Source organism: Crotalus tigris, unplaced genomic scaffold, assembly GCF_016545835.1.
Source record: "Crotalus tigris isolate CLP2741 ecotype Arizona unplaced genomic scaffold, ASM1654583v1 scf7180000018518.7366548510:968632, whole genome shotgun sequence".
NCBI classification, from domain to species: Eukaryota; Metazoa; Chordata; class Lepidosauria; order Squamata; family Viperidae; genus Crotalus; species Crotalus tigris.
Window position 1 is genome coordinate 134,017 of NW_024097054.1, and position 20,214 is coordinate 154,230.

The following is a 20,214-nucleotide window of genomic DNA, read 5'->3' on the forward strand; positions in this document are numbered from 1 at the left end:
CTTCAATCTGGCTTCCCCACTGACTTTTGCTTGTCAGAAGGTTGCAAAAAATGGTCACACAACTCTGGGACATTGCAACCGTCATACAGACGAGCCAGTTGCCAAGCGTCCGAATTTTGATCACGTGACCGCGGGGATGCTGCAAGGGTCGTAAGTGTAAAGAATGGCCATAAGTCACTTTTTTCAGTGCCGTTGTAACTCTGAATGGCTGTAGGTCGAGAACTACTTGTAGAATGCCTGCATTTTGCCCACCCCTTTCATCCAGTGGCAAAAGGAATGAGGAAAGCAGTACGAGAAGCTCGAGACATGCCTGAAACTCTTGCTATGGATTTACTCATTGCATGCATATAAATGGCAAATTGATTTCTAGTCTGGTGGTAAAAATGATAGTTTGCCTCTTGCCAACTTATCAGAAAGTCCAGCAGCAACCTTATTCAGACAGACCTTGCCACTTGGGCTTTTAATTACAGGCCAAATTTGACTATGGACCCAGGCACGTCATAAACGAATTAAACCTCAAAGCTTAACCATGATTAGAAGACATGCTGGTTGCTCCATGTTTATTTTCATGTGGGAAAAAAAATGCGACTTAATTGTTCACCCAAGAGTAAGCACATCAGCAAAATTACAAGTTATTTCCTTTTAATTTGGGGAATAATTTCTATCTGCAAAAGTTTCATTCATTATTAATCTTTGTTTTAAAAAGGGAGGGTTGCATATCGCTTAGCATCTTGAGATTCAAAAGAGAAGGAACAGACACCTCAACATTGCTTTCATTTATACTGTTATCACTTGATAGTTTCCAACTGAAATCTTAATCTAGACTCTGAAAAATATTTTTTTTCCCCAATTTTCATCTTTCTTTTCATACAAACAGTAATTTGGGTAAGGAAAGATCAGGTTAAAAACAATGAAATATGAAAATAACTACTCCTGTTAATTCTCTAATACTTAGTGGATAGCACATCTCAGTGAATTCATGAAATATTTGGGGTTAATATATAGTGTTATGTTGAGCGGCCTGGGGGGCCTCCCACTTGGAAGGTTGAGAGTTCAGTCCCAGGTAGTGGCAGATGTTTGTTTCCTGGGGCGCAAAGCAAAAATGTCTGCTGTGAACTCTGCATGGCGTCAGGAAGGGCATCCAGCCAGCTAAGCTCTATCCAGTTGCCCAGACTCTACCCTGAATTAAGTGATTACAGGGTTGTAAAAAAGGAGTTTTATATAAAGTTATGCTAAAGGACTTATTATTAGACTACAAAGAGTTTCCTTTTATTCTTCATTTGACAGTGTATTTGCTTTCACAAGTAGCTTATTATGTGCTACAATGGGCTAATTGTTGAGAAAAAAAAAGGCTAAAGCTACTCTAAGCCTACAGAATTAGATTTTTGAATCTTTAGGTATGTTGCATTCATTTGGGTCCAAACATTTCAATTGTTTTGGTTGTTTGGTTGAGCATTAAATTAATAGTTTTGGGTTTGACAATTATATTTTTTAACTCAGTTGATTTTCAGGGTGGAAATCATTTATGTTAAATGCTGATATTATTCATGGTATCAAGCACACATATAAAAATTCCCTAATACTGGTGCCTCATAAGGTATGCATCTATTACAATAAATAGAATTTCCAATTAGCTCCCTACTTGTCTAGGCAAATCTTAAGGTTTTTAAGTCATATTTTTCCTTTAAAAATGGCATAACAGAAAAGTCAGGTAGATGAAATGTTTTTTTCCTTTATTTAGGTACATATTTGGTTATTTTTTAAAAATTCTGTTTTTTCATTTTCTAAAAAAATATATGTTTCTTTCTAAAGTGCATTGTTCTACTCCCTACCATTTTGCTCAAGAGATTTGAAAGTATACAGCAACATCCAAACCATACAGAGCTTCAATGAAATATGAATAGAAATTCAGCTATCTGGGGTACAAAAATTATAAGGGTATGAGACAAACTGTCATTGTCATTAATTTTAAAGTCCACAGTCTAGACATTTTGATGCTTTCTAATCATAGGGAAAGCTTTTGCATTAAAATGATTTGCTGAAAAATCTCAGCACATTTGCCACAGTAATATGAAGAGAAAATTCTCAGAAATATTGCAGGGCACCAATAAACTGGATTCCATTAGAGTCTGACACAAGTCAAGAGAGGATCATAGAAACCCCATTACTGCAGAAGAAAACTCAAGTGATAATCTTCTGCCTTTCAAAGTTGCTTGTCCAATTATTCCCGATCTTCACATCAACGACAAAGTATGATAAATCCTTTCCAGACATTGTCTGAAACCCACAATTATATCAGAATACCTTGGCTACCAAGATCATTGCACTCCTTCTCTTCCTACTCTTGAGGACGGTTCCATTAACTAAGCCCAATTTCTCCAAGGTCCACTTCCACAATTTTTTATTTCTTCCAGCTCAAACAGATGTAGGAGTTGTGTAATAGCATTTCTGAAAAGTTCATTAGTAAGAAAGTGTGTTTTCTTTTTTTAAAAAGGAGCCATATTAAAAGCCAAGGCAGTCACACTTAACAGTTCTCCACCAATTGGCAATTCAACTTTCAGTCGGAGCATGTTTCAAGAACTACGTACCAACAGTAACAATGAAAACCCTGCACTCAAATATGAGATAACAAGAGGGGCCCAGCTCCCCTCTCAGAATTGTCTCAGAACATATCTTCTGTTAGAACAGACCTAATTGTTTTATTGGTCTGAAAATTACAGGCAATTATTTGGAGATTCGTGAGAACTCAAACTAGATCACCTTTTTTACACTGATGCTCCAAAGAAGATAAAAACTGAGGTCTTTTTTTTTTTTTTTAGTCCAAGCAAATGCAGGTCACCAAATGATGGAAGCAAAAGGAACCATGTGGAGCAGAGTCTTTTTACTGGGTCAACACCCTCCCGGTCTTGCCAGCCCGCATGGCAGAACAGGTCACAAGTCTGAAGAAAGATGCAGGACCCTCCCTCCTTCATACCCCATCATCTTCTGCCAGCCACAGTCAGGGAGAGCCACGAAAGCCCTTTGTGGTATTGGGCTCCTGCTGAGTTCTTTGTGGTTTTGGCTGCATCAACACCTTAACATTATTGGCAAATCCAGCATAGCTTTATTACATGATCTTGGAGCTTAAATCTCTTTTGCTGATGAGGACCTCCAGAAGCCTCAGTTTGGCCTTAACCTGCTTGTATTCATTATATTCTTCAGCCATGGGAACACGGTCTTCTTTCTGGACGTTTCTAAAAAGCACAACCAGATGAAATATATCAGCTTCCTGTATAGGATTGTGTCCTTAAAGGCATATTTTACAACTTTTGGAATGAGAGAAAACAGAAGAGTAAACTTAGCATGTCCTGGATAGGGAGGTGGGAAAATGCTTTAGGGCAGTGATGGCGAACCTTTTAGAGACCGAGTGCCCAAAAACCACCCCGCCCCTAGGCCCGCCCACCTGCTCCGCCACCTGCCCCTGCTCCACCCCCTGCTCTGACCCCGCCCACTCTCAGGGCCACCCACCACCTCCATGGCCTGCCACAGATCACCCAGGCAACCCTGCAATGCCATGGCCATGCCATGCCCTCCACCCACATCTAGCAGCAGCATCTGCGCGCATCGGGGCGCGAAGGTGGAGTCTTGTCCCTGCTGCCTGGCTGCCATGTTCTTGGCTGCACTGCTCTGCACGGGCTGCACCCAGGGGCGACTCTCCGGGGGGGCTGCTGGTGAGGAAAGGGCCGCGGGAGGAGGCGGGGCTGGGGCAACAACGTGCATGCCCACAGAGAGGGCTCTGAAGTGCCACCTCTGGCACGTGTGCCATAGGTTCACCATCACTGCTTTAGGGAATTTAAAAAAAGGAAAATTCAAGTGTGAGTCCAACCCTTTAGTGAAAGGAAGTACAGGTAGTCCTTGACTTACAACCATTCGTTTAGCGACCGCTCAAAATTACAATGGCACTGAAAACAATGACACCCGTTTTTCACACTTATGACCACTGCAACTTCCCCACGGTCCTATGATCAAAGTGCGGCTGCTTGGTAACTGGTTTAAATTTATGATGGTTGCAGTGTCACGGGGTCACACGATCATCTTTTGTGACCTTCTGACAAGCAAAATCAATGGAGAGGCCAGATTTGCTTCACAATCATGTTACTAATTTAACCTCTGCAGGGATTCACTTAGCAACGGTGGCAAGAAAGATTGTAAAATGGGGCAAAACTCATTTAATTTATTTGCTAAATGAGTAATAGAAATGTTGGCCTCAATTGTGGTCGTAAGTCAAGGACTATCTGTAGATCTTCTGGATATTAATATCCTCTACTACATTCATAGAAAGACAGTTATGACAATCCCTATAAAAAAACTAGCAACAAGCAGAGCAGGAAAACAAGGTGGACAAGGCACATTTTCCCAGAACATTTGTTGGTTTGCCAGCTAGTGCAAAGAGCATTGCTGGCTCTTTAACAAACAAAATCTCTAGTTCCCCATACTGCAATTTTGAGATGCACATACTCTAAGTGAAGGGATTTATATTTTAAGCCTGTTCCATACATTATTATAATCTTCTGATACTCAGACTGGTGGAATTCATTAGCTCAAGATAGAGCTTGATTGGATAGCTTTAAAAAGGGACTGAACAATTTATGGAGGACAGCTCTACCAAAGGCAATTAATACTCAATGTATTAATGTGGCGAATGTGGCAAGGGATCCAGGCCATTTCGGCTTACAAGGTGGCTCCATCGAGATGCAAGGATGACACAAACTTCCTAAACAAGCTGAATGCATTTTTCGGTAGATTTGAGGCATCAAATAGCACTCCTGCTAGGAAAGCAGTGCCCCATCCTGATGAGCAAGTGCCAAGCTTTGATGTCACCTCTGTCCGGAAAACACTGCAGACCGTTAACATTCGGAAAGCAGCAGGCCCAGATACCATCCCTGGACGTGTCCTCAGGGAATGCGCAGGGGAGCTGGTTTGTGTTATCACAGATATTTTCAACCTCTCATTGCAGCAGGCAGTGATCCCATCGTGTTTTAAGACGGCCATCATCTTGCCAGTGCCAAAAAAGTCCACAATTACAGACCTCAATGATTACCGTCCGGTTGCACTGACATCCACCATCATGAAATGCTTTGAGAAGCTGATAAAGGACATTATTGTATCTAGCTTCCTGCCAGCTTTTGACCTGCTTCAGTTTGCCTACCGACCAAATCGCTCTACGGAGGATGCTATTTCTTCCGTTCTCCATCTGAGCCTGAAGCAGTTAGAGGAAAGAAATACTCATGTGCGTTTGCTGTTTGTTGACTTCAGTTTGGCGTTTAACACAATCATTCCCCAGCATCTAGTAGACAAACTGGGCCTTTTAGGCTTAAACATTCCTCTGTGCAACTGGATTCTTGATTTTCTTACCAACAAGCCCCAATATGTGCGAGTTGGAACAAATACCTCTAATACCATTTTCTTGAGCACAGGTTCTCCTCAGGGCTGTGTCTTAAGTCCACTGCTGTTCACCCTGTTGACCCATGACTGTTGTGCTAGGTTTGCCACCAACCATATTGTGAAGTTTGCAGATGATACAACAGTAGTGGGCCTTATTCAGGAAGACAAGGTGGAAGCTTACCGCAAGGAGGTTGAAGGGTTGGTGAACTGGTGTAAGGAAAACAGCCTAGTTTTAAATACTGGAAAAACCAAGGAGATCATTGTCGATTTCAGAAAAGGCAGACACAGCCACATTTCTCTGTGCATAAATGATTCACCTGTGGAGACGGTTACCAGCATCAAATTTCTGGGTGTGCAGCTAACGAGTAGGCTGACTTGGTCACTCAACAGTGAGAAACTGGTGAAGCGGGCACAGCAGCACCTGCATTTTCTGTGCAGCATGAGAAAAGCACATCTTCCTTCCCCTGTCCTGACCACTTTCTACAGGGGGACAATCGAGAGCATCCTATCATACAGCATCACAGTCTGGTTTGGAGGCATCACTGCTTCAGACAGGAAGGCGGTGCAGAGAGTGGCGAGAATGGCTGAAAAGATAATTGGCAGTTCCCTCCCTCCCATCCAGGACATAGCACAGAAGCGCTGCTTGAGCAGGGTCTGTAAGATTATCTGAGACACCTCACATCCTCTTCACGACCAGTTTTCCTTGTTCTCTTCTGGGAGGAGGGGGCTTCGTGGTATCCGAAGCAGAACATCCAGATTCAGCCAGAGTTTTATTCCATACAGCATTAACCTTGCGAACTCTCAAGCTTCCTCCTTCCGTTATATATTCAAGATGGACAATATTTAATATTTATTTGCTACGTATATGTAGGGTTGTGGGTCTATACATATGTTGTTCATAGTATGTTTAGGTGTGTGTCATGTATGTGTTTCACTTTGAGAGTGGGCAACTAAATTTCATTTTTGATGTGTGCCGTTGTGCCCACAGTATAAAAATGACAATAAAGGTTATCTTATCTTACTCAATGCCATCTCTTGTTTGGGGGCAGAACAGCTTTAAATGCCACCTTCAGGGTAAAATGTGACAAGGGAGTAGTGTCCTTTTCTCTCTCCTGCTTTTGACCATTCCAGAGGCCTTTGGTTAGCCAACGAGAATCCAAAGGATCTTTACTTTAGAAGTTTAGAAATATGGCAGAGAGGAAAAACCAAAGATTAGTAAGCAGAGCCTTTGCAAGAAGTTAAAAATAATATAACATGCAAGATGAATTAGTCCAGGGTTGGGGTAAAAAAAAGAGGATGGCAAGTTACCTTCCATTTTGTCGGAAAAAATTGTCTTCAAAATCTCTCAATTTTTTTCTGATCCTCTTTTTATCTTCCCTGACTTCTTGAAGCTGCTCCACAAGTTCACGCCTACAAAATGAAAGAAAAATGGGCAGCCCAGTATTAAAAAGAGACAAAAACCCAACAAGCATGAAAACAAGGTGGAAAAGATACATTTCTCCCAAGTATTGTCTTTGTCAGAAAAAAGGAAAACGTGTGGCTTACTCTTTAAGAAATAAAATTTTTAATACTCCAGAGTGAGAATGTAGCAAAGTGTTTTATACTTTAAGTCTGTTAAATTGTCGTCTCATGTTATTAAATTGTCATATTGAAGCCTGTGGAATTTGAGACTTCAGTAGCACAAATCTCAATGTCATAATTGTTAACTCCACAATTCCATTGATAATTAGCTAACTTAACAAGTGCCTGTTGAGTTACTCAAAGTTGAGTAAAAGCAAAAAATTTAAGACTAAAATTCAGCTGACTTGAAATTCCACTCCATTCCATTCAATTGTTGCAACTCTTCCCCTGTTTTGCTAAGTTTTCAGGGAAAAATGTCAGGAATTTTTTTTTTCTGCGACACACTAATAAGAGTCAATTTTGAACAGAAATAGGCTGACTAGTACAGTTAAAGCAATGGCCACTTGTCCAATGCATGCAAAGTGTATTTGTATCAGAGCTTTTTCCATTCTGCCCCCTGCATGAGATGTGAGAGTGGGGACTTCCACAAGGACATTGACTACTCCCTCTCAAGGTAAAATTGAAATGCAAGATTTGGCTGAGTGGTCAATAAATGGCAGGAATTTCACCACATGTCACTGCGAAAGTTTAGTAACATCTTAGCCAAACTAAAAAAAAAATTAAAAAATCTATACCCAGAACATGAAGTTGATTATTAAAAAATTGACATACACAGGAGCAGCGTGAAGATTTGACAATCCCATGTCCTGGCTGCTTCTTGAAGGGATCCTATCATCCACTGGAGAAATGAAGCCGTCAGCATCATCTTCTAGTCGGTTCAAAAAGCTTCGCACGCCAAAGTCAGACTTTATTGTGTCTGTGAAATCTGGTTTCACACTGCTGTCATCCTCAGAGCCATCCTCTTCCTCCTGTGGAGAGATTTTGATTTCAATGGTTATTAGTCTCTGATAGGCGTGCATCATCAAAATGGAAAATATTAAAAAAAATGCATAGACCAAATACTTTCAAATATAGCATGGGAAAGGGCAGTCTGTGTCTTGCTACCTTGTGGATGCTTCTTTAGTATGCTTTCTAAATAACTGGGATTGTCTGAACCAGGAAGAAAACTGTCATATGTAAATATACAACTAACATTGCTAAGATTTGCAAAGAAGCTAGTAGGCCGATATAGAGGGCAGTGGACATGGGTTTGGGTGAATTCCAGGAAATAGTGGAAGACAGGGGGGGCTGGTGTGCTATGGGGCATAGGATCATGGAGAGTCAGGCACGACTTTGTGACAACAACAACGGACTAACATTGCCCAGACTTTTTTCCAATTCTAAAGGATGTACAAATGTTTTATTTTCTTTTGCCAGCTGGAATCCAGCAAGTGAAAAGGCCACAGTACTTAGACAGCACCAAAAATATACCTTCAGTTTGGGTTATCTGAACCTAGTATTTATATTGTGGCCACGTTTAATTGTCAAATAATCTATTTCTAGGAACTGAACAATGCTTAAAAGAAGACAGATGTTTCCATCCCTAAATAGAGACCTTGGAACATAGGAAGTGTTTTAGTGAACTAGGATTTATTCATCTATTCCAGTCTTCCCAATTTAGACACTGTTGGATGGATTTTAATTCTTGTAATTCTACACCCAGCATGTCTACTGTGGAAAATTCTGAAGGATCTAGATTTGGAGGACATCCATGTTGGGGAAGGGAGATGACAACACAACCATTTATATCATCTTATTGCCAGATATGTCCTTTTGTAGTAGGCAAATGTGGTTAGACAGAACTGCAAAGAGGTTATTTCTTACACTGGTAATGAATCAACAAGCAAAAGCATGAAGATTAAAAAAAAATTAAGATTCCCAGAATACTCTTCTAGACAAACTTGGGTCTTGCACTAATCACATAGCTTAAAAGTCTAGGGGAACTGTGAAATTGAAGTATATCACTAAATAAAACAATTTTCTAAAGCAGAGTGTATTAATTGATCTCTAGCTTCCATGGGTGGGATGATTTTAGAAATCCAGGAATTAAGATAGAAAACTGTTACAACTGAAGTACATTGTAAAATCAGTCAGCAGAATGTGGGCAAACTGTGAAAAACAGCTATAGATTTTGCTGTGATGTCCTTGGTTACCTAGTGTGGTGATGATATATCTACATGAAAACAACCAAGCTCAGAGAGCACAGTTGAACCCTGAGTTGCAAATATTCTCTTCTACTGATTTTGCTTCCTGGAAACATGGAGATGAAGGAAAAGCATCATTATCATCACCCACAGTGGAGGAGGAAAATTGATGTAAGTTGAACAAATAAATTAATGTGGGAGGGAAGCCAGAAATCCCACTTTTGATTCACCTTTATCTCTTTGAAGAAGGAAGCAGTTTCTCCTTCAATTATTGGCTGTAGCAAAGGACTTCTCCGCTTGCTAGAGGGAGAACCCTGCAAATAGATATCCAAATAGATTTTGTTACAACCCCTTTCTTTTCCACCTTATTCTTATTTCCCCACAACCTACAGCACATTCATTCCCACATCAACAGAATAGTTACGGTATTGTTATTCTAATCTATGCCAATAAAGGAGAGTATTTGTATTCTAGGCCATTCAATGCAGAACAGAAAATGTTTCCCCATCATGCTTTTCATATATTATACCATAGAAAGCCTTTCTTACAGTATACATCAGGGGCCCCCAACCTCCCAGTCTGTGGCCACAGCTTGCTTAGAACCAGGCTGTGGAAGTGGTGGGCAAATGTGCGTGCACGTGAAGCTGCACTTGTGAAAGAGATATGTGTGCACAAACCCATCCCCTTTCTCTCCCTTCCACCACGCCAGAAAGTTGGGAGACCATTAGTATACAACAACCTCATGGCAAAATGACATAGACAACTAAACAAGCCTAGGTTTGGAGATGTGGATGGTGGCTGGAGTTTCAAAGATTCTCGGGGACCTCTCTGATAAGATAGGACTTCTTTCTAATGGACCAAGATGGGGATTTTAGGTAAAAGGAAAGTCCAAATGGTTAAGGTGGGATTGCAAACTAAATAGGAGTTAGCTGTGCGATGTGGCAGCAAAAAAAAGGAAAAATGCAACTTTGAGGTACACCCAAAGATATATAATTTCTGAACGACTGGAAGCAATCGTTCTTTTTTATTTTGCTTTGCTAAAACCTGAGTTCTGCCACTAATTCTGAGAAGCTGACTTTCAGGGCTCCAAGAAATTGAAACTGGTTCAGAGAAAGGTAACAAAAATGTTAGGCATACTATAAACCAGGGGTTCTCAACTTCGGCAACTTTAAGACTTGTGGACTTCAACTCCCAAAGCTGGCTGAGGAATTCTGGGAGTTGAAGTCCACAAGTCTTAAAGTTGCCAAGGTTGAGAATCCCTGCATAAACAAAGACATATGAAAAGAAATTGAAGCAGCTGCCTTCTTTGGCCTTGAGTACAGGACTGAAGGAGGATATAATGTCTTCAGATACCTGAAAGGATATCATACAGGCATGTTTTCTCATTTCAAAGGGAAGGATCCCAAACAATGGATTTAAATGACAGGAAAGGAGATTCTGGTTGAAGGTTTAAAAAGATTTCTGAAGTAAAAATAGTTTGACAGAAGAACTAATTACCCAGATAAATAGTGAGCTCCATTTTATTGTGGAAGCTCAACAGACAATCCTTCAGTTTGTCTTCTTGAATTGGACAGAGGCTGTGCTCAGGGGTCTAATGTCTAATTCTATGATTCTGTTCTGAGAAATTCATCCTAGATTTTATTGGTGCTTATCAGACTTCCTGGCTCTCATTTTCAAATGCTTCTGATGAAAACAAAAATAAATTGAAAGCCAATGCATGGCAAAACAAAGGCTCTTCTGTCAGCATATGCTGCAGTTCTTGGAGATATTCTAAGGAAAAACAGCTTTATCTGGAAGTATTTGCTCCTGTCCAGGTGAAAAAAAAATAAAAAAAATAGACAAGTATTAATGGTGGGGATAAACTTTATTAGTTTGCTCTATGTCTAACAGTGTACTGATATCCTTACTGCCAGTATTTTATGTTCTTACAATTCCAAACATGTCCCCCAGCTTACAGTACTGGGGATTTCTGTCCTAGACCATGCAACATAGTAAAATAGAACTTTAAATTTTTTTCCCAGTTAGGAGCTTTTGTTCCTTAAGACCTTGCAAAAATGAATGGCTCTGCCAGAATGCATGGCCAATGCAGAACAGACACCTTTTGACGGTTCATGGTTCACATGGAGAAGAAACCTGGCTTTGCCATGGTATAAGTGATAACCCAGAAGAAACCACATCTTGTCCAATCAGTTCATTACAGCAGACTCCTTACTGGGAAATGCTGCTGACAGCGCTGACCTAAGTAGTTGCTAGGGCACCTGTATTTCTTTTCATATTGTGCAGGTGTACATGTAATTATCTGGCTGTTACTACAGAGGAGATGTGGACTGTGAGCAACAAGGTGGTCTCTCTTCCCTGCTTGCTAAGAAAATTCAAGTGCAATAATCAAAACATTCGGTTTACACTCACGATAATGGGAATACAGTTTGCCCTGGAGAGGATCTGCTTGATCAAGCGGTATCTGTCGTAGAGGGGCTTCATCGTTTGCCGTTCATGTTTTGTTACCTGAAAAGGAGAAAATTGCCTGAATTTTGGTGTTGGTGATAGGTAGGTAGGTTTTGCTAAAGCAATAGCAATAGCACTTATATACCGCTTCACAGTGCTTCATAGCCCTCTCTAAGTGGTTTACAAAGTCAGCCTATTGCCCCCAACAATCTGGGTCTCATTTTACCGACCTCAGAAGGATGGAAGGCTGAGTCAACCTTGAGCTGGTGAGAATCGAACTACTGAATGGCAGGCAGCTGGCAGTCAGCAAAATTAGCCTGCGGTACTGCATTCTATCCACTGCGCCACCACGGCTCATACCCATATCTGGGTATGGGTTGCAAAAGTCTTGGAAGTTGCCGGATTTCAGCAAAGAGAACTATTTACTGCTAGTAATCATTCACATTTTTACAGCACAGACTCTGTTTTCTATGGAATCTCTTGGGAAAGAAAGGGATAATCTACTTTCTATTATCCCCTTATGTAGGGTAGAGCTGGGCACGAGAGCTCCTGATAAGGAATGAAATGGTATAAAACCAAACGTAATGGCATTATACTAGCTCTTAGCACCCTTTCTTTCCTATTATGTCACCAGACTTGATTTCTATGTAATTGTTTGCCCCTATTATTATTTGCTAAGTAAGATCTATATATGCATGGTATCAGATGTGGAATTTAAGTAACACAACTGCAACAATACAGAATCGTACTTTAAATTTTTGCATTTATCATCATCATAGTTATCAGTTTAAATGGAAATTTTTATCATTCAGGTCTGCAGTTCTAAACCGTTTCATTTTTATTAATTCCTTGAAAAGGAAAATAACCTTGTTATCTTTCATATCCAAGCTCAAGATCTGGTCCTGAATCTCTTTTTATCTAAACACTTTGCAATGATTATAATTACTGGACAGATTAATACCTAGCCACTCATCATCATTTCTGTCTTGCTATTTTTCTGTGCATAGTTCAAAGAACAGGGGACATGTTCTCACATTTAACAACTGGACATTTGCATTTACCCAAATGCTGAGCCCATTTGGTATAAAAATTACTATACTTACAGGTCTTCCATGGATGCTTTCATAATAGAGGAGGGATTTTTGAAGGGCTACTTTCTCTGATGCTATCTCATCTCGAGTCATATCCTGGGTACAGGAAGAACAGACAAAAAAGTAGAGAAACAGTGTTATACAGTATGTTGTTTATACTGCTGTTTCCCATCCCCAAGTTTTTTATTTGCTAATCAGTGGCTATCTTGAGTCTATTTTAAACTGTTCCTTTATCTCTGTACATCCCCTAGAATGGCTTCTCCACTGAGGCAGCTAATAATAAATTAAATGCAATTAATCAATATATTAATCAATACGCACAGAATTCTGTATGGACTGGTGTTATTGGTAGCTTTTCTTTTTCTTTTTTGTTAGGTCTAAGGATGTGAACAAAATTCTTTGAAAAATGTGGTTTCCTGACCAGGACTTTCAAGAAGAAGGTCAAGAAAAGGATGGGTGGGTCAGTGAAAATAAGTGATAAATCTCTTGTAAGAATATTTTAGCTCTTCTGAAAGAAACAATATATGAGGATTGAGACTTGGGCCTGCAGGATATCTGCCTTATTAATTCTCAATATATTGACAATTTCCTATACTATTATATTTTGACTGCTTTCTTGAGAGATGGATTAGAGCAGGAGATACTTAATATGAATGTTGGATAGTTGGTTCTAGAAGATGAGATTCAGTAACTACAGTACTTGTCAAATTGAAAGGCAAACATCAGAATGTTGTAATGTCAAGTACTGAATTTGGCAAGCAACATGGATAAAAGTCAATAAAAAAGGCTTAATAGATGAAAAGTTGATGATGTTGCTTGGCTGTCCTTTTGCCCTAGACTGCAATGTTTATGTTGTCCAGACGGACAGCACTCCCTTTGGAAGACTAGTCCTGCATCTTCAATTATTTAGCTCAGTGGTCTCTGTGGCATGAAACATCTTCCATTAGCTTAGACTGGTGGGCATCTACTGAGCAGAAAAATCAGTCATACATTTATTTACTGGATTTATATAACTGTCCCACATATATGACTTGGAATAGCTTACAATAAAAATGGATAGAAGACATACACCACAAAAAAATAAAAACACGCAGTAATCTGGAACCGTAAACAACCAAACTTCCACTTAAATTACTACATGCCAAGCTACTTTAGAAGACCGCTGGAAAACTAAGCTAGTAATTTAATAGTTCTTTTTTGAAGTAATTAGGCATATGTGATAGTCCTTCACAAAATTGAGACACATTTCTGGGAACAACTGAGAATGCTGATGCTGTTTTTAATTCCCCTTAATCATGTATGATAAGAATAGCTGATGGTAGCCTTGAGGACATAGAGTGGTGACAGGACCTAGCCCTATTCTTTCCTTCCTGTGGGCTCAGCAAAAGGTAAGAGATTGTATTAAAGATCGGAAAGAAATTTGTAACTGCAGCAGTGATACTGCCTTCAACCCATCAGTATTTATAGTATAGCCAAGGTCATTTTTATTGTTTGGAAACAAAACCCTAGGAGATCTGCCAAAGATCATCTTCCTACCCTTAACAAAATAATTGAGAGCAGTACAATCATTGACACTGTAGTTCTCAAATATGTATTGTAGACCTTCAAATAACCATTTACTCTATAACGCCTACAGAAATCTATTTAGGTTACATTCAACATTTCTATGAAACCTTTTGAAGATGACAATGCTTAGGCTGAAAGATTGAATCACAAATTAAGTGCAGAACAGCATAGTCCATTCCTGAAATGGAATCTGAATGTTCTTCCATGAATCTTCCAGGACAGAAAGAGGCTCACGGGGTTCCAAATAAATGGATTTCAAGAACAGATGTTGTCTAAAACTCTACAGAAACTTTCTGTTTTGGGCAAACTGCTGCCACTTTGGGAGAAAAAAATGGAACACACTGGGACCATACTACAGTTTTGCATCACTTAACTGGGACCTTTTGCAAACAATCTGTATGATTTAGAAGAAATATCCTTCAATATCCTTTATTCACCCTCTCACACTAGAACTTTATGCTATTCCATAGAGATACCACAAACAGCCTTAATATAATTCTAAATTGGCATTTTTTAATTAGCACCTCAATCATCTCCACTTCAGGATCTTAATAATTGTGCAGGATTTTTTTAATTATTATTTTTTCTTGCTCTTTTCTTAAGTGTACCTTAATGTCCTCAGGTCGACTTGCTTCTGCCCTTTTCTCTTGGAGCTTCTTCTGCATGGATTCCAAAGTTGCCTCCACTGAAGGCTTAGATGATTTATCAGAAACCTCTTGCTTTTCTTCCTCCTTCTCCAGCTGAGAGCCAAAACTTTTGGGGAGTGTATTGCTACGTTGGCGAGTCATAGGAGCCAGATCTTCTTCTGACATTTTCAGTTTTGATTCTAGTTTTGGGCAAGGAAGGGAAAAAAGTATTTTTAATGATAGGCAACAAAAAGAAAATGCAGGTAAGTCCAACTCTAAACAAGGAAGTGTCGCCAGATTAATTCTCACCTTTTAGTTGCTTTCTAAACTTTGCAAGGTCATTTGTCCATTTCAGCACCTCGAGATTGGCTGCTTTGTCACTGTGAGAGGGCTGTCCAAGAGGGGGAAGCAAATAGGAACAAAGGATTTTTGTCAATGAAGGAACTGAAACCAAGGCTTGTAAATAAACACATTTATTCCAGCACTTTCCAAAATTTCCCAAAAGATGGGCAGATTTCCCAAAATACACCCCTCCAGAGGGTTTCTTTAATACGATTAAATATATAATAATTAATATAAAGACGTTCTTGAGTTTTCTGAGGTATATATTAAAGGTATATATTAGTTTTTTAAAAAACAAAGAAAGTTCATTGCTTTATGCACTCTCTAAAACACACTGTAAATAAAATGAACAGGTGTCTATTGCACATACACTTTCTAGATCATCTGCAGAGATTAACAGCTTGATCAAATACATCTTTTACTTAGATATGAATTATTTGTTGAGCTCAGTGGGCTTTTTCCCAATGGGTTAAAAAAGAATGGCTACTTAATAATAAGTCAGTTGTTTCCTCTGTTAGATAATCAGCTTAATGATTATGCTGTTTAGGTAAATCACATTTGGGTAACTGGGAAAGAAATTAAAATCTGAGAAGTGCTGTTTGACTGAAGGAAAAGTTTTCATCAGCTTACTCTATACTTTCTCTCTTCCTCAAATTTTTCTTCATACCGCCTGATCTTTTTCTTCAGTCCTTGAATCCTGCGAGTCAACTGTGCTGGTGTCAAATCTTCACTGTCATCTTCATAAGATCCCAAAGAAGAACTTCTTCGCCTAGAATGAAAGTCATGCCATTATGTTCAATTAATTTGTATACATTCAATGACATGAAAAGAGGATCCTGTAAAAAGAGAAATCCCAGAAAACATTAACTGCTGATGTATACGTTTTCTGAGGTTTTTGCGGGTGTTTGTATGTAGGTCTTTGGTTATTCGGGTTTTCTCTCAAATTGGAAGTGTCTTGGTGACGTTTCCAATGGGACTTCGTTGAAACGTTGCCAAGACACTTCCAATTTGACGCGGGAGAAAACCCGAATAACCAAAGACCTACATATATACATCTACATATACATACATACACACACACACACACACGTGTGTGCGCACACCCACCAATGCTGTTTATTGAGTAGAAGTTGGATGTTTGATTCCAAATGGCTTGTTTTTGCCTCCTTTGCTATCACTATATTATTACATTTTGTTCCATGACTTAAAACTGAGATTACCTATCAAGATGGCAGTTGAGATCATAGATTTAATGTATTTTTTAAAGATTATCAATGATATTCTTTGCTTTTAAAACCTAGTTTATATGCATAGCAAAATAAAATGGTACAATCAGGAAATAGGATACAATATTCCACGTTGGTGGAGAAATAGTTTCAACCCATCACCTGCAAAACATTTTCTTAACAAAATCCCAGCTTTGTATTTTTATAGTTCCTCTTTTCTCCCCTGTAGGATTTTATATTTACATAATTAAACATTCCCAAATGTGGACCCACCTTTCTTTTTCCTTCCACAATCTGAGCTAGAGCAAAATATGAAGGAACATGGGAGATCTTTAAAATAAAACCGACAAGAACAAACTCTCTTCTAACTCACAGAGAATTCTGAATTGCAGACTGAGTTATGTTCAAAAACCTATCATACTGAGTATCTGCTAAAAATGGAAAGCAGCATGATGGGAAGGAGTTTAGGCTCAGCTGGAAGAAATGGAAGACGGGAATTCTGGAGCAGTTCGGTAAGGAAGATAAAGTCCTACCCAAGTAATGTCTGTGCTGAATGCTGCAGCCAACCTACCTCATGAATGAATGAGAATTGGGTGGGGAAGGAGGCACTTCTGTGTCATCCAAGTACTGCTGACTTTGCCCATAGTTATAAAAGCGAGGGGACAGCAATGGGTCACTGTCTTCATCCAGAAGCTGCTGAATGAGGCGTCCAGCCTTAGGGGAAAGGTGAGCTTCATCAGAATCTACATCATTACGCTGCCAGGAGGAAAAGGCAGGGACAGGTTCTGGAAAACAGAGGACAGGAACAACAATTGGGAGCTTAGTTTGCAATTGTTTTTAATTTGATTATAAATACTCAGTGACTCTAAGTCTCTAGCTCAGAGGTCTCCAAATTAAGACTTGTGGACTTCAACTCCCAGAATTCCTCAGCTTCTGGGAATTGAAGTCCACAAGTCTTAAAGTTGCCAAGTTTGAAGATCCCTGCTCTAGCTACTGCACATAATTAAACTTTTAATACTGTAGAAATCATCATCATTAAAATTCAGCAAACAAACTAAGGTACCAATTAAAAAACAAACAAACAGCACAACAAACAAGTCATTAAGAATTCAAACTATCTTGCAGGTTATACCCCAGTGACCCCAAAGGAAGCTCACTTACCATCCAACGATAGATGGAAAAATGTTCATTGACTTCCTTAATACCAGCAAGGTTTAGATAACTTTTCTATTTGAGCCATAGATTATTTAGAGAAAAGTTAAAGTCTTTTTTTCAGATAAATAAAGTCATACTTTTAAAATGCTTGAGAGAACAATTGTAACAAAGGTTCCTCACTAAAAAGATGTGATGATTACTTTTCTAAATGAGTATTTCAACGCTGGAGGACAGCTGTTTCAGAACAAATCTCTGGATTTAGATTGAAGAAAGAGATTCTACTGATGACCTTAAGCTAAGCACAGGGCAGGTGTTGAATTAGTTATGAAGGTCACACTCTGCAGAGGTTAACTAATACAGTAATTTGAATTGGCCATAAACACACTGGAAGAAAATAAATGCAAGAAAGCTATTGTAAGAGCCTATTAAGCTCTTAATTTTGCATTCGTTGAAAGTTTCCAAGTCAAAAACATTGTATAACTCCAACAGTTTCCTTAAATACTATCTATTAATGTAAATTGGGTGCTACTTGTTAGTTCTGGCTCCTTGATAGAGTTAGAAATCAAGGAACATTGTAAGTCAAAGAAGTCAGTTATTTTCAAGGGCAGCAACCAGACTGCAGATAGTTTGGTAGTTATGATATTTATGTTCGCTTTGCAACCTATGTGCCCTTTCGCTACTTTTTCAAAATTCTAGAATATATCTAAACAGCAAAGACTTGTGAGAACTATATTTGGTCAAAGGGAAGGCATTTTACATGAACCATTTTTATAACTGCTGAAATTTCTGCACTTCAGAAGTCAAAAGAATGTTTATGAGCTTGCAGAGCATTCCCATGGGATATACTAGGAGTTAACAGGGTCTGGAAGGAAATACTATTTTGGATTCTCCCACAGCGTGTTCTCACCACTTTGCAACATAGTACTGCCAAATCTACTCCTTCATAAAGCAACTTCCAAAACAGAAACCACTTCCAAAAGCTCCAGGACTTGGTCTTTCTTTGCTTTTTAGATTTTAGATATTAACATCAACATGCCATGAGGTTTGATAATCTAGTGGAATGTTGGTTATTTTTTTAAAAACTAAAATTATTATATTTTGGAATTTTGCAGATGCCATCAGGGGACTTGTGTGTCATAGTGCCTGCAGATGTTGCAATGTAGACTCCTGGCTTATAGGTGCTCCTCAAAAAAATCCTCTGTGATGATGTAATGAGCCACATAAATGAAAAGGCAGGGAACTTCTTTTTAAAAGAAAATCAGAAACAATCACACCATAGCTTCTGAATGGATATAGGTGCAAAATTTGTAATTACAATTATTTATAATTATAAGCAAAAGACCTCTGTATGAATTAAGTCCTTCGTTTAGTCTGCAGAAATGCTAGATAAATGCCATATATCATGGTTTAGAAAAAGGCAGACAAAAAAATCCAGAAAGACCAGTAGCGTGTATTTGTCAATATGCAGTATAAAGCAGTTTTATATTATAACTTTTAAGAATCTATAGGAATACTAAGACTCCTCAAATTGTTGGGACCACTAAAGGTTTGGCCTTGTATTAGTCTTTCTACACCCTCAAAGATGAAGGCTGCTCTGCATGATCTAACTCTTCTGCTTTCTATTATGACATCATCAAATCTTATTCTACCAATGCATCTGTAACCAGGCACTGGTTACTTTCAGATGAGCAGGTAAGAGAATTTATCCAACATTAATTTATCCAATATGTTTCCCTTTTCAATTTGCTTTTGTAAATTACAAGCTGTAACTATTCAGATTCAACTCATCCCATTTTTACTTAACAGAACTTAATTTCAAAGTATTATCAGAAAGTAATAATTATTTCAATTCTTTCATTTTGCTTAATTGACCAAATTTAAAGTACAGGTTACAGGGGAGATGAGAGAGTAGGAAAACTAGAATGGAAAGTTAGGGAAAACAGTGTTTTGGAAGAAACTGAAAGAAATGGTCATACCTTGTGATAATTCCCACTGTATCCTACAATACCTCTTATCTACAAGTTGACATTTTACTAAGCTGGTTTGCATGCTCCTACTTAAGATTAATTGGTTTACAATTTGTGGCCCTCTGATTCCAAATAAGAATTATGGAGGCAATGAAGAAAAAATTCCCAATAAATAGATTAGAAATAAAGAACTGGTGTAAAAGCTCTTTTTAGAGCTTTAAAAGCAGAAAAAGCATATGAAGGTGCTTAGTTTTGATCATGCACAAGCCAGCAACCAATCCTTACATTCCTAAAACTCACTCCAAAATCACTGTCTGCCAACTTTTTCTTGTAAGATTACTGATGTTTTGGCCGGGATATTCAGAAAAATCTAGGAATGAGTAGAAATTTTCCAGATCCATACCAATATAACACGATAATATTACCCCATGAATAAAACTTCCTGAATGAAAAAAATCAGCATGTCAAGAATGATCGGCCAGGTCTGCTTCAATGTAGGGAGTTATGCTGTCGATATCAAGACTGAAAAATACTCAAGTGTCCAAATCTCTTCTTACAACCTTAGGTTGCCTGGTTTGAAGAATAGAATAGAATATCAGAGTTGGAAGTGACCTTGGAGGTCTTCTAGTCCAACCTATACCATTTCAGAAAAAATATAATTGTTCAATTTTTATGGATGGGTTAAGCCAGCCTAAAATACTTACTGCCAATAACCTTGTGTAGCATTT

At 38.8% G+C, this 20,214-nt stretch overlaps 1 protein-coding gene across 6 annotated transcripts in view; it reads right to left on the reverse strand.

Moving 5' to 3' along the window:
* Positions 1-862: 862 nt before the first annotated feature.
* Positions 863-20,214, reverse strand: part of FAM13A (family with sequence similarity 13 member A) — a 144,349-nt gene continuing 124,997 nt past the window's right edge. For all 6 annotated transcript variants that reach the window (XM_039353399.1, XM_039353400.1, XM_039353398.1 and 3 more), the window contains 10 exons: positions 16,936-17,149; positions 15,769-15,907; positions 15,106-15,187; positions 14,779-14,996; positions 12,617-12,700; positions 11,478-11,573; positions 9,299-9,382; positions 7,657-7,853; positions 6,733-6,834; positions 863-3,233 (listed from right to left, as the gene is read on the reverse strand). In XM_039353399.1, coding sequence (XP_039209333.1) covers positions 3,107-3,233; positions 6,733-6,834; positions 7,657-7,853; positions 9,299-9,382; positions 11,478-11,573; positions 12,617-12,700; positions 14,779-14,996; positions 15,106-15,187; positions 15,769-15,907; positions 16,936-17,149 — 1,343 coding nt within the window. In that variant the 3' untranslated portion in view covers positions 863-3,106. The remainder of the gene's footprint in view (positions 3,234-6,732; positions 6,835-7,656; positions 7,854-9,298; positions 9,383-11,477; positions 11,574-12,616; positions 12,701-14,778; positions 14,997-15,105; positions 15,188-15,768; positions 15,908-16,935; positions 17,150-20,214) is intronic.